General features: G+C 47.9%; 1 protein-coding gene across 1 annotated transcript in view; it reads right to left on the bottom strand.

Moving 5' to 3' along the window:
* LOC119459009 (kinesin-like protein KIF20A) overlaps window positions 1–13,689 on the bottom strand; it is a 92,563-nt gene that overhangs the window by 67,995 nt on the left and 10,879 nt on the right. Inside the window, exons 4-5 of the mRNA XM_049671544.1 lie at window positions 4,101–4,307; window positions 2,158–2,348 (exon numbers count right to left, since the gene is read on the bottom strand). Of these exons, the coding sequence (XP_049527501.1) occupies window positions 2,158–2,348; window positions 4,101–4,307 (398 nt within the window). The remainder of the gene's footprint in view (window positions 1–2,157; window positions 2,349–4,100; window positions 4,308–13,689) is intronic.

Below are 13,689 nucleotides of genomic sequence, written 5' to 3'. Positions count from 1 at the left end.
TTGACGACATCACATCCAGGATGTTATGGTGCTTCCTCATATTTGGACCACTTTTATACAGCAAAAGCATCCCAAGGTTACGGGTTTATTCTTGTTTGCTTTCTAAAGGAATGCATTCTTGCACATTCATAAAGATTCTTAGCGCGGAGCACATGCTGTCTAAAGCAATGAAATATTGAGAGCTAGTAAGGCAACTATGAACTGGTGCCCATCTTTACAGAGATCCTAGCTTCCTCCGCCTCATGGCAAGACATTTGGCATACCAGCAGTATAGTACTCATCACTCTAGATCATCACTCTAGATCTAGATCATCACAACTACAGTTTTGTTTAAACAGACACTAAAGAGAAAAATTATTTGAGCTGCAATAGTAAATTATCCATCTACAATACCACTAAAGCCACTTGCAAGAAGAGGACTGAGTATGCCAGAAAAGCCAAGTGGCGATGTCACCCCTATTTCCCCACGCAAGCCCTCCGTGATGTCATCGCTGTTGATGACATCTGCTCGAACCTATAGTTAATCTTTTTTCTATCGGTAAAGATGGACTATACCATATAAACCCCTAGATTAACCTTATCACTACGGAAAAATAATGTAAGCTAACAAATGAGTGACCGTATTTTAAAGCTTTATTTCGTACTATTCGAGGAGATCACATGGAAAAGTTTGGCGACATAAAAAGCAATTTGAAACCAAAAAGCCTTTGCCCACCAGATGTGGACACAAGTTGCAAAAACATCTCGCAAGCTGCTCAGAGTTTTTTTTTTTTTGTAGCAGCTACCTCAGTCAACATATGGCGCCCTTTTTTTGGAAGCTTGGTAAATCATGATGCAATGCCATTTGAATGCCTCTAAACGCTTCACTCTGGAGTACTACGTGGCTTCAGAAAAAGCGTCCACAAATATGGGCACTTCTACGATACCGAAAAGGGCACTCCTACCAAGAAATGAGGGTTAGTAAGCCATAAACTTCAAGGATAAGGATTCCGAAATGAAACCTTGCCTTATATTCGAATAAGTACGGTAAAATAACTATTCTAGAAGAGCCAGAGGCTGGACCTGGAAAGCTGCAAGAACATCAACAGAGCCACAACAACCCAAATGCAGGAAAATATACTTTGAAATCTGCGACTTCACACTGACACACCACTGCCAAGGTTACAGCACAAAACTTAAAAGAAAAGAGAAACTGATCTCCATTCTCTTTTCTAATAACCAATTTCTTATCACAAATTTAATGAAAACAGATTTTTCGAATAATAATCTATCAGTCTGGACTGATTTAGCATTTTTCTTTAGTGTCGCCAATGTCGATGCCACTGCAGTAACAAACACCTGCGTGCACAAACAACACACGAAAGTTTACAAACAAGTGCAGACTCACAACTCTATTTTTTTAAAAGATGGTACAGTTAAACCTCTATATATTGAGGTCGATAGAATCGGCACATCACTTCGTTATATGGAAATTTTATATTGTAATTTGACCTTTTATGCTAATAAGCACAGCTGTCAACGGATTTACACGGAACAGGCTAATGTTTGCCGAATTATCGGGCAATCGAAAAAAAAATGCAGAGGGGAGCAAACGCTTCGTCTGCCCCTCGCGCTTCAACGCATCTCCGATACTCGAGGTTACTATGCGACCTCAACCGCTTTGACAGATTTATTCACAAGTAGCTGCATGCAATTAAAACATTTGTCCGTCTGTGTCTGCGGGAGTTTCTCTTTATTACCCCGGTATTCTTTCGCAGTGAGAGTGAAATTTCGGGACATTTAAATTGTGTAAGCACTTCGTTACATAGTGTTCTACGGACAAGAAGTTATAAAAAGTTACTTCGATATATCAAGAATTTCGTTCGACTGAAGTTCATTATATCGAGGTTTAACTGCACATATACACCCCAGCTATCGACAATGGGCATATGCAGAACTATTCAAATAAAGTTAAAAACAGCAGCAAATAGCAAGAGGTCCCGTATTGTTTAAAAAAGCGAATTTTTAGTCAGCGAGTGCAACATATGGCTCTCATTTTTTTTAGCACTTTCCTGCATCCGTCTTCTGTGCGTGCTGCCGCTCAACCAGCGAATAATCACCAGCTTTCGGTTCTCTTGAAACGCACCTGCGCTCTGTCGCCGTAGCTGCCATTGCTGCTATGCGACTGGGAACAGCGACCAATCGCTGTCATTGGCGGGCATATGGAAGGTGCTGAAGTCCGTAGCACTCCGGGCTCCCTTCTCGCCCAACAATTTGCTTTTCAGTGAGAGCACGGAGGCTTCCTCCTTAGCGGTGAGCGGGACAACGTCATCGAAGCAGTCGGGGCGCACTGGTGCCCCCTTGCACACCTGAGGGGAGAGAAAGGGAGAAAGTGGGAGACATTTACACACCGGCCAACCTGCGAACTTGAAAATTCCTAAATTTTTCAACGTTTGCCCTTAGCGCACACTGTTTGTTGGCAATCGTAATTAACTTTTATTAACAATGATTTACCTGTAGAGGCGCAGCACACAAACAGCAGTAAACTTGGAAAAGCACGAACTGGCAAGCAACACACCTGCTTTTTAGGTTGCAGCGACTTTTTCAGCGATGTTGTAGTTGCGGAGTTTTGCTTGCTTCAGAAACTTGTTTGAAAGAAGTTGCTTCAAGCAGCTACCCCTGTGGTGTCTGTTCACAAACTAGACTTCCATGGGTATGGTCAAAGACAGTGACAAGTGTTTTCGTAAACAAAAGTAATTTTTCACTAAACTTGACCATACATTTATAAAACCATATAGTACTGAGCCCGAATTCGTAAATTTTATGAATAATTCAGGGGAGTTCAAAGGTATGCATTTAAAAGATCGACAGACTCTGATGGGAGTTCGTACCTAAGCAACAAGAGGTCTGCGAGACACTGTAGTTGGAGGGATTTAGATTGACTGTGACCACCTAGGGTTCTTTACAATCAATGCTTGGCAAATGAGTTCCACGTCCCATTGGAATGTGGCTGGGAATGAAACCCATGACCTTGTGCTCAGCAACCGAGAGCCATAGCCTCCATAGTAGGTGGGAAGAAGAAACAAGTGCTCTACACAACATTAGCTCTCTGTTATGCACAAGGTGTCCACAAGGCCATTAACAGACCACTCATGGACAACTGCAGAGTAACAGCTTAGAGAATTCACAAGACAAGGAAATGCCAAGGACTGGACACTTGAGCGAGTTGGCATCGAGCTTGTCGTCCATTTATTACTTTGGTCCGTGCATTATCTGCGCAACCCACTCGACCTGCCTTCGCGGTCGAGGACAGTGGCCCTTGAACAATGTAATTTTGTGCCGCTGCAACACATGTCCTACAGTATTGGGTAGAGACTCCGGAGGAAAGATAGCTTTTCCTTCCCGTTGAATGTGAAGGTTATGGCTATGCATGCACCAATTAATGACCGTAATACAGGGGTTGCGGTATTGGCTCCTTACCACCCGCAAGTTGTTTTTCGTCCGTTTTCAATTCCCTTTAGCTCACTGCACACTTGGGTTAGAATTTAAAATAATTTCCTCTATGCTTTCCTTGGCTTCATTATCTGTTGGCCTGTAGAGAGAAAGTTTCTCTAGCACAATCTTTCGCACAAAGGGAATAACAGAAAGGGGCCAGTTGCTGCTGCAACTGGTAATTCACGTGATGCGAATGGTAATTGTGTGTGCAGCCAACTTTGCTGCGTGCCGACTGAAAGGCCAATGTCAAGCAGAAGTGATCGACAGCGGTTTAACAGCGAGAGTGAATGTTTGGACAAGGGGACTGACTCATCTTCAACACGCCTTTGAACGGTTCCCCTGTCAAAACATTGGCTATGCAAAGCGAACTGTCCCTGACTGTGGTTTGTTAAACTGAGCAATGGGACACATGCGAGAACACCGTCCGTGCACCCAACACCGCCACGCACTTTGACCCGACATGCAGCTCTAGTACTGCCTAAGAGGAGAGCAAGGTGGGTCCCCGCAACGGTGCCAGATGACTGGCACATTATATACATACAGCTGCGTAACTTAGACAAAAATAAACTGCTTTATTAATTAGTTCAATCCAACATGCTGCAATTAATGCGGTACACTTCACTGACCTGAGGCCCCAGCAGCCTGAACAGTCTGTCGAGTGTGCGAGGCACCACTCCTGGGTCGGTGGGTGGACCCTGCATGGTGTACGTCTTGCCCCCAGCGGTGGGACCGTACACAAAGAGCAACACGTTGGCTCCATTCACAAAGGCATCCAGGGGATCCCGCACCGCCTCCTGAAACAGCTGCTCCTGGCTGCTGCCCTCTGGAAACACCTGGGCACCCAGAAAAATGGGAAGGAAATGTGAAGACAGAACACAATGAGGAAACAAGGCCGACAGAAGAGGCTTATTAAAGTGAAAGCCTTATAAGGCTCATCGTCCGGTCGACCTTCAAAGTTCTTGAGCGAAAATGCGTCGACGACACGAAACATACAAAAACTATCATCATCAATGGCTCATACCACCTAAGCACTCGGCTGTTCACTGCGCACCGCGGAATAAGCAGCAAAATCGGAACGAAATTGGCTAAAAGTTGGTACGCAGCTGAAACTCGAAAGCTACCGCGAAGAACAAGGGTTGTTGCACGTGCGCGAGATTGCAAGTTAGTACCCCAAGTTCTGTGGTCTCCGAAATACAAGATTTCATCAATGAATTGTTGCATAAATGGGTGCCATCACTGCAATAATAGCACTACTGACACATTTTACGACTTGGCTTGGTGAAAAAAAAAAAAGAAAGCCTGGCACATGCAGACAGCAAAAGCATGGCCTTCGAGATCAGTTTCCCACTTAGAGGGAGCCGTCGCTAGGGCGTAGATTCGGACATCACCTATTATTGTAAACATAATTCAACGCTTTAAAAAACATGAACCGCAGGAACATCATCGGCTTCATAGACAAAATATTGCTTTCTTACAGCTAAAGCCGCACTTGTCTGCCTCCTACCAATGGCAGCGTATAATTGCTATCGCGCTCGCCTATCACTGTTTCCAGCATGTTTTGTGAGCATGACGACATCCTCAATGCAGATCATAAAATTCTGATAAAAATGTTCTACGGTGTTTTCTGCGTTACCAGTGTACGAAAACAAACAAACTACGGGTACCATGAAAACTGGTTGTCAGTCCCTTTAAAAATGCTGTTGCTTTGCTTTAGTGGTGCTGTGAAATGCTACGAGGACTCCTTTAGAGCAATTAAGGTACTACCCACGTCAAATTAAACGCAAACAGCGGAGTGTCTGGCCCAAGCATAACTGAAGGTATATAGTGCGCACCGTCCAGTCATCACCACTGACAGGTGCGCACATCCGGTTTGAGTGCATTGCACGATGATGCTCCCTCCTTTATGTACTGCGATATATTCGTTTCTGTTGTGGTCCTCTGGTATTCGGAAGTGAGACAAGAAGACTGTGCAGTAATGATGATGGTGCAAACTGTAGCATGCACTCTGCTGTTTGCGTTTCATTCAATGCCGATAGCACACATAGTTTCGCCGCACTGTGCGATAATACTCTAAACTGCTATATTTTAGCATCCATTTTCATTACTTTTTCTTTTCTCCAGAATAGAGAGACAGAGAAATAAACTTATTTTCTGAAACGGTAATTCGAGTCAGGACCCGGTTCACCCTAGGTGGGAGGATTCCTTATTACAGGAATCCTCTGGCTTGGGCTGCCTCCTTGGCCCATGCGACAAGACTGCGTTGGTCGTCCAGGTCATCAGAGGAAAGCTTCGCCTCCCACATTTCATTGGTGGCATTGAAGTGCGCCGAGTTTGGGTGCTCTTCAGCCTCTATGAGGCGTCCTTGGTTGGAGTCAGTCTTATTGAGCTCTTGAGCTGGGGTCTGGGGATGTGTCACGCAGTGGGCAATCCTGGACCATGTGTTGCAGGGTGTCTGGGAGGTCACAGTCGGTGCATGTGTACCAGTACTGCGTAGGATAGAGTCTGTGAATGATTACTCCGTGTACATAGGTGTTTGTCTGTAGGCGGCGGAGGATGACTCCTTCCTCTTTGCTCAGCTTCTTGAGTGGCGATGAGTACATTCTTCTGCTGAGTCGGTGGTGTTGCAGAAGCTCCGAGTACTTTAGGGCGATGTCATCAACGTTGGTGGCCGGCCTGGATGGCAGGAAAGCCCGGCTGTTATGTTCGCGGGAAGCGGCGTGTGCTGCCTTATTTCCTGTCTTGCCCCGATGGTCTGGAATCCAGTTGACGTGGGTGCCGGGGAGCGGGGTGCGTGCGATGCGATTTTAAGTATCTTGGAGTGCGGTTTCTGATATGCATCCTTTTTGATATGAAAGCTGCTGCTTGAAAATCAGTGAGGATTACTGCTACTTCAGGGCAAGTTCTTATCACCAGAGCGATTGCCGTTTCCTCTGCAGTCTCGGCGGCTCTTGCCCGAATGGTGACAGCGGCGAGTTCTTTGCCGTGGTGATCCGCGACTCTTAGGGCAAAGGCATTTCGTTTACTATACCGGGCAGCATCAGTTGCCCTCGTATCAGGGATTGTCACTCATTTCTTGCTGAGTGGGCGGATTCTCCTTCGTAGACGCACCTTATGGCAAGTCGGATGCATATTGTGCGGTTTATGCGCAGCGCTGATACACTCACGGAGTGCAGGCGGGATTCTTGCTTACTGGTCTGTTTCGGCAATGTAGCTTTCACTGCAGTTGAGGTAGCGCAAAACTTCACATCCGGTGAGTGTGAGCCGCTCTAGTTGGCCGATTTTACGAGTCTTGGAGAGCACTGCTCACGTATTGTGGACGCCGAACTTGAGGAGTTTCTCCATTGATGCCTTGGGTGGGAGGATAAAGGCTACTTTCATTGCTTTTCGAATAATGACATTGAGTTTCTTGATTTCAGCTGGCTTGAGTGTAAGGTAGGGAGTGCCGTAGGTGATACGGCTAGTTAGGAGGGCTTGAATTATTCTTAGTGTCTTCCTCCTAGAGTCAGCTTCTTTGGTTCGTCATCCTCTTGACGAGGTGCACAACTTGCGACAGTGTACGTTGGAGACGAGGAAGAGAGGCTACTCCAGGCTGCGGAGGTTGCAGACGCCCACTTTGCTGTTCGGTGTCAAAAAGCTGCTGATGTAGTTAAAGATCCGGGCTTCGCAGCCTGTACCTTCGAGGTTACGGAAGATGGCTTTGTGGCTCATGATCTCGAATGCGCTCTCTATGTTGATTGCCAGGATTGATGATTTGCGTCTGTGATCAAGGTAGTCTATCAAGTCTTCCTTGAGGAGCAGGAGTACGTCCTGCGTTGTCAAATGCTGTCGGAATCCGAACATGGTGTGCGGCAAGTATCCATTGTCCTCGAGGTATGGCGTTAACCGGTCGTGCACCATGTGCTTGAGGAGTTTACCCACGCAGGACGTGAGGGAGATGGGACGGAGGTTTTCAATGCGAAGGGGTTTGGGGATCATGGTGACCTCCGAATGCTTCCAGGCTGCTAGTAGGTCCTCCTTTTCCCAGCAATCATAGTACTGGAGCAGTGCTGTTGCGGCCAATTGCGGGAGGTTGCGTAGGAGCTTATTAGCGATTCTGTGCTTGCCGGGACTGGTGTTTCTAGCGAGTTTGGCTAAGGCTGCGTGGAGCTCTGCTTGCGTGAATGGTCGATCAAGGTTGGGTTTGGTGGGCCGTCGTACGTCTTGCCGCGCACCGACGAAGTGGGTTTGTCGCTGCCAAGTTTCTGCTGAAGTTCACGAAGGAGATCGTGCTCCGATCCAGCGTGGTTTTGGATTAGTCTGCACAGATCTTGCCTTTGTTGCGTTTTGGTGCAGTCGGTAGTTAGGAGAGCGCGTAGAAGGTGCCAGGTTTTCTTGGTGCCGAGTGTTCTTTGTAGGCTGTCACAAATAGTGTGCCAATTTTGCGTGATAAGTTGCTCCGCGTAATCTTGGGCTTGTATGGCGAGAAGGGCGATTCATTGCTTAAGTTTTTTATCGAGTTTCTGCCTCTTCCAACTCCTCAGGAGGCTTCTTTTGGCCTCCCAGAGATGAAGGATATGCGGTTCGATTGCGGGGCTGTTGATGCTTAGTTGGATGTTCTTGGTGTGGTGTTCTGCAGTGATGAGAAGGCCCTTGAGCCAATGGTCGATGTCGTCGATTGTTATATTACCACTGAGGTTGTCTCTGAAGGACTTCCAGTCTGTTAGTCGGGCAACTCTAGTCTTGGTCTGTTTCTGGTTGTGGGAGATGTCAAGTTGGAGAATGTGGTGGTCGCTTCCGAGTGCCTCCGAGAGTCGGCTCCACTCGGCCCAGACGACGTTCGATGTGAACGTTAGGTCCGGGTTTGTGTCCCTGGAGACACTGTTTCCGACTCTCGTGGCCTGTAACGGGTCGTTCCAGAGGGTCAGCCTGGGTTGTTTGGCAGTGTCGTGCATGCGGGCTCCCTTCTTGGTATTTGGATAAGCCCATGCTGTATGTGGGGCGTTGAAATCTCCCATGATGACAACTTGATGGCCTTTTGTGTTTCCCGAGTTCAGGAATAAAGTGGTCGAATTCCGGAAATTGGTTCTGAGGAGGGCTGTATATGCTGACAATAAAGAAGCTTTGCTGCGTTTTTATGTCTGGTAGGCTCTCCACTAGGGTGTGCGCGATGGGGATGTCTTCTATTTCATGTTCTTGCGTTGTGAGTTTTCCTGGTTAGGATGGCTGTGTGTTTATGTATGAGCGCTGTATTCTTGAAGTCGAATGTTGCGGGTGTTGGTTTCCTGTAGCGCAATGACATCGGGGTTGTCCTGTTTGATGAATTCTTGTAGGTTTGCATAGCAGGGGCGGAAGGACCGACAGTTCCATTGCCAGATGCGCAGGGGTTTTTGCGGGCTCTTTGTTGTGGTTTTAGGTGTCGCCATCATTGGCTCTTCAGTTTCACAGGAAGAATCACGGTTAGGCGAGATCGAGTGGGATGCATTGTGACTGTTCGTGCGAGCCTTCTTTCTGCCCTGCTCGGTGGCGTTGAGAAGGCTGTTGAGGTAGGACTTGGTGACGTAATTGTTCTTCGCATGCGCTATGAAGTTCTTGAGCTGGGCTGTTAGACCGGTCACCTGGCTTATGAGAGTGGCGACTTGATTTGTGAGGGAGGCGACTTGCGTGGTAAGGGTCGCAATCTTCTCGACGATAGGCTTGGTGATTTTTCCATCATGGCGAGGATGTTCTTTGTAAAGACATCCTCGAAAGCCAGGAGGTGCTTCTGAGCTCTAGCTTCGATCGCAGCATCAACTGCCTCAGTGGTTAGCGTTGTAGATGGCTGCTTGTTTCCATGTTCATATTATTTGCATCTTTGGAGTAGTCTGTATAAGAGGCTTGGTTGATTTTGCAGTTTGCTCTCGAGGGCTCTTGCGGCTAACGCTTCGGCGTAATTCCTGCGTTTTTGGGAAGGCGACCGCGATCTTGATCTTCACGTGGGTCTGCTACTTCTTGTGGTGCTACTGGTGGTGTTACTTGAGGCAGCGCCCAGTTCAGGGAAGTCGTCGCGGTTGGAGCTCCATCAACAGTCTCGTTCTTGGATCCTGTTTTGCCATTGCTGTCTTACTTGGTAAGGTGGTGGGTTAGGCTTGAGCTTTTTTTTTTGCAATTATTCCCGGCTGTTTTGTGTCCATCCCCGCAAATCTGGCACGTGGGTTGGCAGTCATGCTTTGAGGGTTGGTTTGTTTTGCCACATTTGTAACAGAAATTTGGGGTTGGTTTTGGGCAAATGTCTTGGTGATGTCCGAGGTTGCCACAGGTTCGACAATATTGAACTCTGCGGTAGGGCTTGCATCAGTAGTCGCCGCTATGACAAATGATGCTGTAGGGAAGGTGTGGGCCCTCAAAATAGATAACCGCTGCCGTAGACTGTCCAAGCATGCGGGCGTTGAGGACTGTATAGTGCGCTGGCATTCGGATTCCAACCATTAGCTCCGCACTGCAAGTCTCAGGCATGATGCCGTAGATAACAGCTTTGCCAACATCTTTGGGTAGACGCGAGTTGGCTTTCACATTGTAAAGGCTGCCTCCAAGCTGTATGCTGGTGATCTTGGCAAAGTTTTGAGCGTAGGTCTTGTTGGCTGTACTTGCAATAATGAGGTTTTCTTTTTGCAGTATACTGGTGGTTCTTCCGACTGCGTGAGTGACTGCGATGAGTGACCAATTGGCGAGTTCAAGGCCAGCTTGTGGGCGTCCAAAGGTGGGGGGGGGGCATTCTAGACTTGCACGACGCTAGCGGCGTGGCTGGCTGTTGTGTGGATTGGGTGACTGCGGGGGCCAGTGGCGCACCGACGGGGGGGGGGGGGGGGGGAATTCGGGGGTTGTAACCCCCCCCCCTGAGGCCGAGTTAACCCACCCTTTTATATAACCCCTTTTCTTTCCTTGCGCCTTTGAGTACTGCAGCTCAGATGTAAGAGGCGCAATCGTCTGCGAGTACACAAAAAGCGCATTTTTTGACAATTTCCCCGTGAAGAAATTGAAATTAGTGCTGTTTAGATGGTATTGGCAAACTGCTACCCCCCCCCCCCCTGGCAGAGATCCTGGGTGTGCTACTGGCGGGGGCTTTGATGTGCATGATTCCCTTGTGGCCTTTCCTATGTCAGCCATTGGTCATTGAGGTCTATGGTTTTTCCGCCGTTCTTGTCATAGGTCCAAGATCGCATGACGTTGGTTATTTCCGCCGAGTCTGTTTGCATTGCGTTTGTTTCTTCTTGTCATTCACTTGACTTCGTGCCTGTCGCAGGTGTTTCTTGGCCCATCTCAAGTATTGGCTGTCAGCCGCAGCGCCGGCGAACACTGAGCCTCTTCACCGGCACACAGTGCACGTACGGCACCTACTGCAGTGTTGCGCGTGTAGCTGCGAGCGCTGTTGGCCTCCTCTTCCGCGCCCCGTGTGGCTGTTGCACGTGCGACGGCGATTGTCCCCGGCAGGCCGGTGTGGTCTCGGGCGGCGTTAGGCTTAGCGAAGCAGGAGATGCTCGGTGAAGTTGAAGCATAAAACCTTTACGAAAAATGCACTCACTTTTAAAGTAGGTGCTATTCGCCGATTTCTTGTAGCTTGCCGGTTCTCGGTGTGAAATGAAAGGGGTGAGTAGCCTATTTCGTAGAAATGAGAGCAAGACGCAGGAAGGAGCCTATGTGAGGCACGTCAGTACTCCCATGACCCCTTAGTGGAGAGTCTCCAGAATAGAAACGAAAATATTGCAGTATAGGTGGAGCAACATTGCGGAGTACCGTCAAACCATATGTGTGCACCTGTAAAGGCACGGCTGATGACACAATGATGATGACTGGACAGTGTACGCTATACATATGTAGTTATGCTTCAGTCACATGCTAAACTGTTCGCATTTCATTGGACGCCGATAGTACATTGAACTGGTTCTTACTGTCCTACAACTATGCTTGTAATCATGTGAAACCTGCTACAAATCTGAGCCTGAGAAAGCCTGCCCAGGCCGAGCATGAAGCTGCTTCCAGAGCCAACGGAGGAGCCACACAACTGGAATTCTATCAGATTTAAATTACACACTCAGCTCAAAGGTAAAAGCACCTTTGAGTGCTCCAAATAAAACAAGGAAATGCATCCCGAGCACTCTTGCGGTAAATTGGTGCACGTGCATGCAGTGAAAATATTGTGCGAAGTGCTAGTAGCAGGCATCAAAATCCTTGTACTGGTTCGAATCAACTGGTAGGCAAGGCATTCTATTGATATCAGTACCTCAAGCCTCAATTGTTGAATTTACCAGCAACTTCGAAGACTAGAATAACTGCCGCCAAACTGACTATTGACCCTTTTCACGGAGCAGTTTTTTCTCGAGAAACGAGATAGCACTTGGGGCGGTGCACCATATGTCTGCGCACGAATACGAAACCATTACCGCTTCTACCTTGCTTCTGTGCGATCAGCTGTCGGAAATGCAACTGAGTTTTCGCCAACGTACTGTGCTCCAATCATGCTGGATTTAATCATGTAGATTGAAGACGTGTGTAGTAGTTGGCTGCTAAAATAGTGCCTGGGATATTAAGGAATGTAATGAATATGTGGGGCCAAGTTCGCGGACTGCTGCTGCAACTGTCCGTACATGTTTCCGGCACTTCGAGATGTGCGGCTTTCCTCGAGGATACACAAGTTTGCTCATCTACCAGTATTGTATTGCTAAAAGGGCTTCAGCCCCGGTACATCGGCAAGAGTGAGTACCGCTCGTTAAACAATGATAACGGGAGTAGCGCCACTTCCCGTCATAGTAGGTTTCGCACACAGTATCTACACACATCTACCCGAACCAGCGCAGAAACTTATGCCCACTCTTTCTCCAACATGTCAAGAATAAGTGAATTGGCGCACACTCGAATACATGTGCACTATATACGCACAATAAGTGAAGGTAATACACCGATAGTGCACGAGTGGTCGAAGCTGAATGTTTCGCGACGGTCCACAAGAGTAAGCTAGTTACTAGCGATAATACACATTTGCTACAAGGTACAGGATATAACAGATATAACGAAATTGACAAATTCCCGAAAAACTTCGTTATAAAGAGGATTTTGTTATATGCAGGTTCGGCACGAAAATTGGAAAAATAAACGCTTACCGTATGTACTATCGCCCCCAATACACTAAAGTTGCGATGAACACAAAAGTCCCAGTTTCGCCCAAAAGGCAAAGGTCTTTGCAATTGTGACAGCAAATTAGCAGACAGCTATACGAAGTAAGGATAGTACAGTCAAACCTCGTTAATACTTACCCGCTTAATGCGTAATTGCGGTTTAAACGTAGTCGCGAAGATTCCCCCACCCAGCCCACATTGAAACCCATGTATTGGCCTACCGCTTAAGCCGTAGTCGCTCATTGCGCACCAAACGGTTAGTGCGTACTATTTTTGTTGTTCTACACGCACAGGTACAAAATCGGCAAAATATCATGTGCGTAGACGTTCGATTCTCGAGTTGTGACGCCCGGACGACAGTCGCTAGCGATAGTGAACTTACAACATGGCCACCATGACGTATTTTCTGCCGATTGCCGCGCACAAAAGTATGGCCTTCGAGATAAGTTCCCGGTAACACGGAGAAGCGGCCGGTAGGGGGTGCGAATTCGCTGTCGCCGTTAAGGAGCCTCCATCGGAGTAGTAAAACCGCGCAGAAGCAAATTTTATTGCGATAGCAATTATATGGGCACTCAAAAGCAGATTTCTGCCGTCGGCGTCGCCGTGAGGTTCCGTATGACGTCAATGAAGATGAAATCGTCGCCGCGCGCCGAACGCTGTATGTGCGAGTGAAAGGGGGCGAGGGGCGCGCGCTTTCACGGGGAGTGAACGCACGGCGGAGAACAAACGCGCGTTCTGCGCCGTGCTGGCTTAAGGGCTGCAGAAGTAGGCGTCTCTTTCCTCCTTTACAATCACCTATATGTAGAGCAAACGCGCCTTCTTCCGACGCGTGAAAGGCCGGGGGGGGGGGGGTGAGGGAATGGAGGCGACGTTTAGCTGCGGCACCAAGTGCCTATTTATATCAGAGGCTCCGGCAACAGTCAGCAACGCCGCACACATTTTAAAAGAACGCGGGCAAAACGCCGACGGCGTCGACAACAGTTCTGTGTGTTGCCGGTGCTGCTGCATGTCCAAGTTTATACAGCTGATAAAGCTAATATCATTACTCCGTATAGCTCTCTACAAATTTGCTATCGCAATTGATGCT

The sequence above is a fragment of the Dermacentor silvarum genome, chromosome 7 (genome assembly GCF_013339745.2).
Source record: "Dermacentor silvarum isolate Dsil-2018 chromosome 7, BIME_Dsil_1.4, whole genome shotgun sequence".
In the NCBI taxonomy this organism is placed as follows: Eukaryota; Metazoa; Arthropoda; class Arachnida; order Ixodida; family Ixodidae; genus Dermacentor; species Dermacentor silvarum.
Note: the sequence above shows the minus strand (reverse complement) of the source record. Positions and strands in the feature narration are given on the sequence as shown.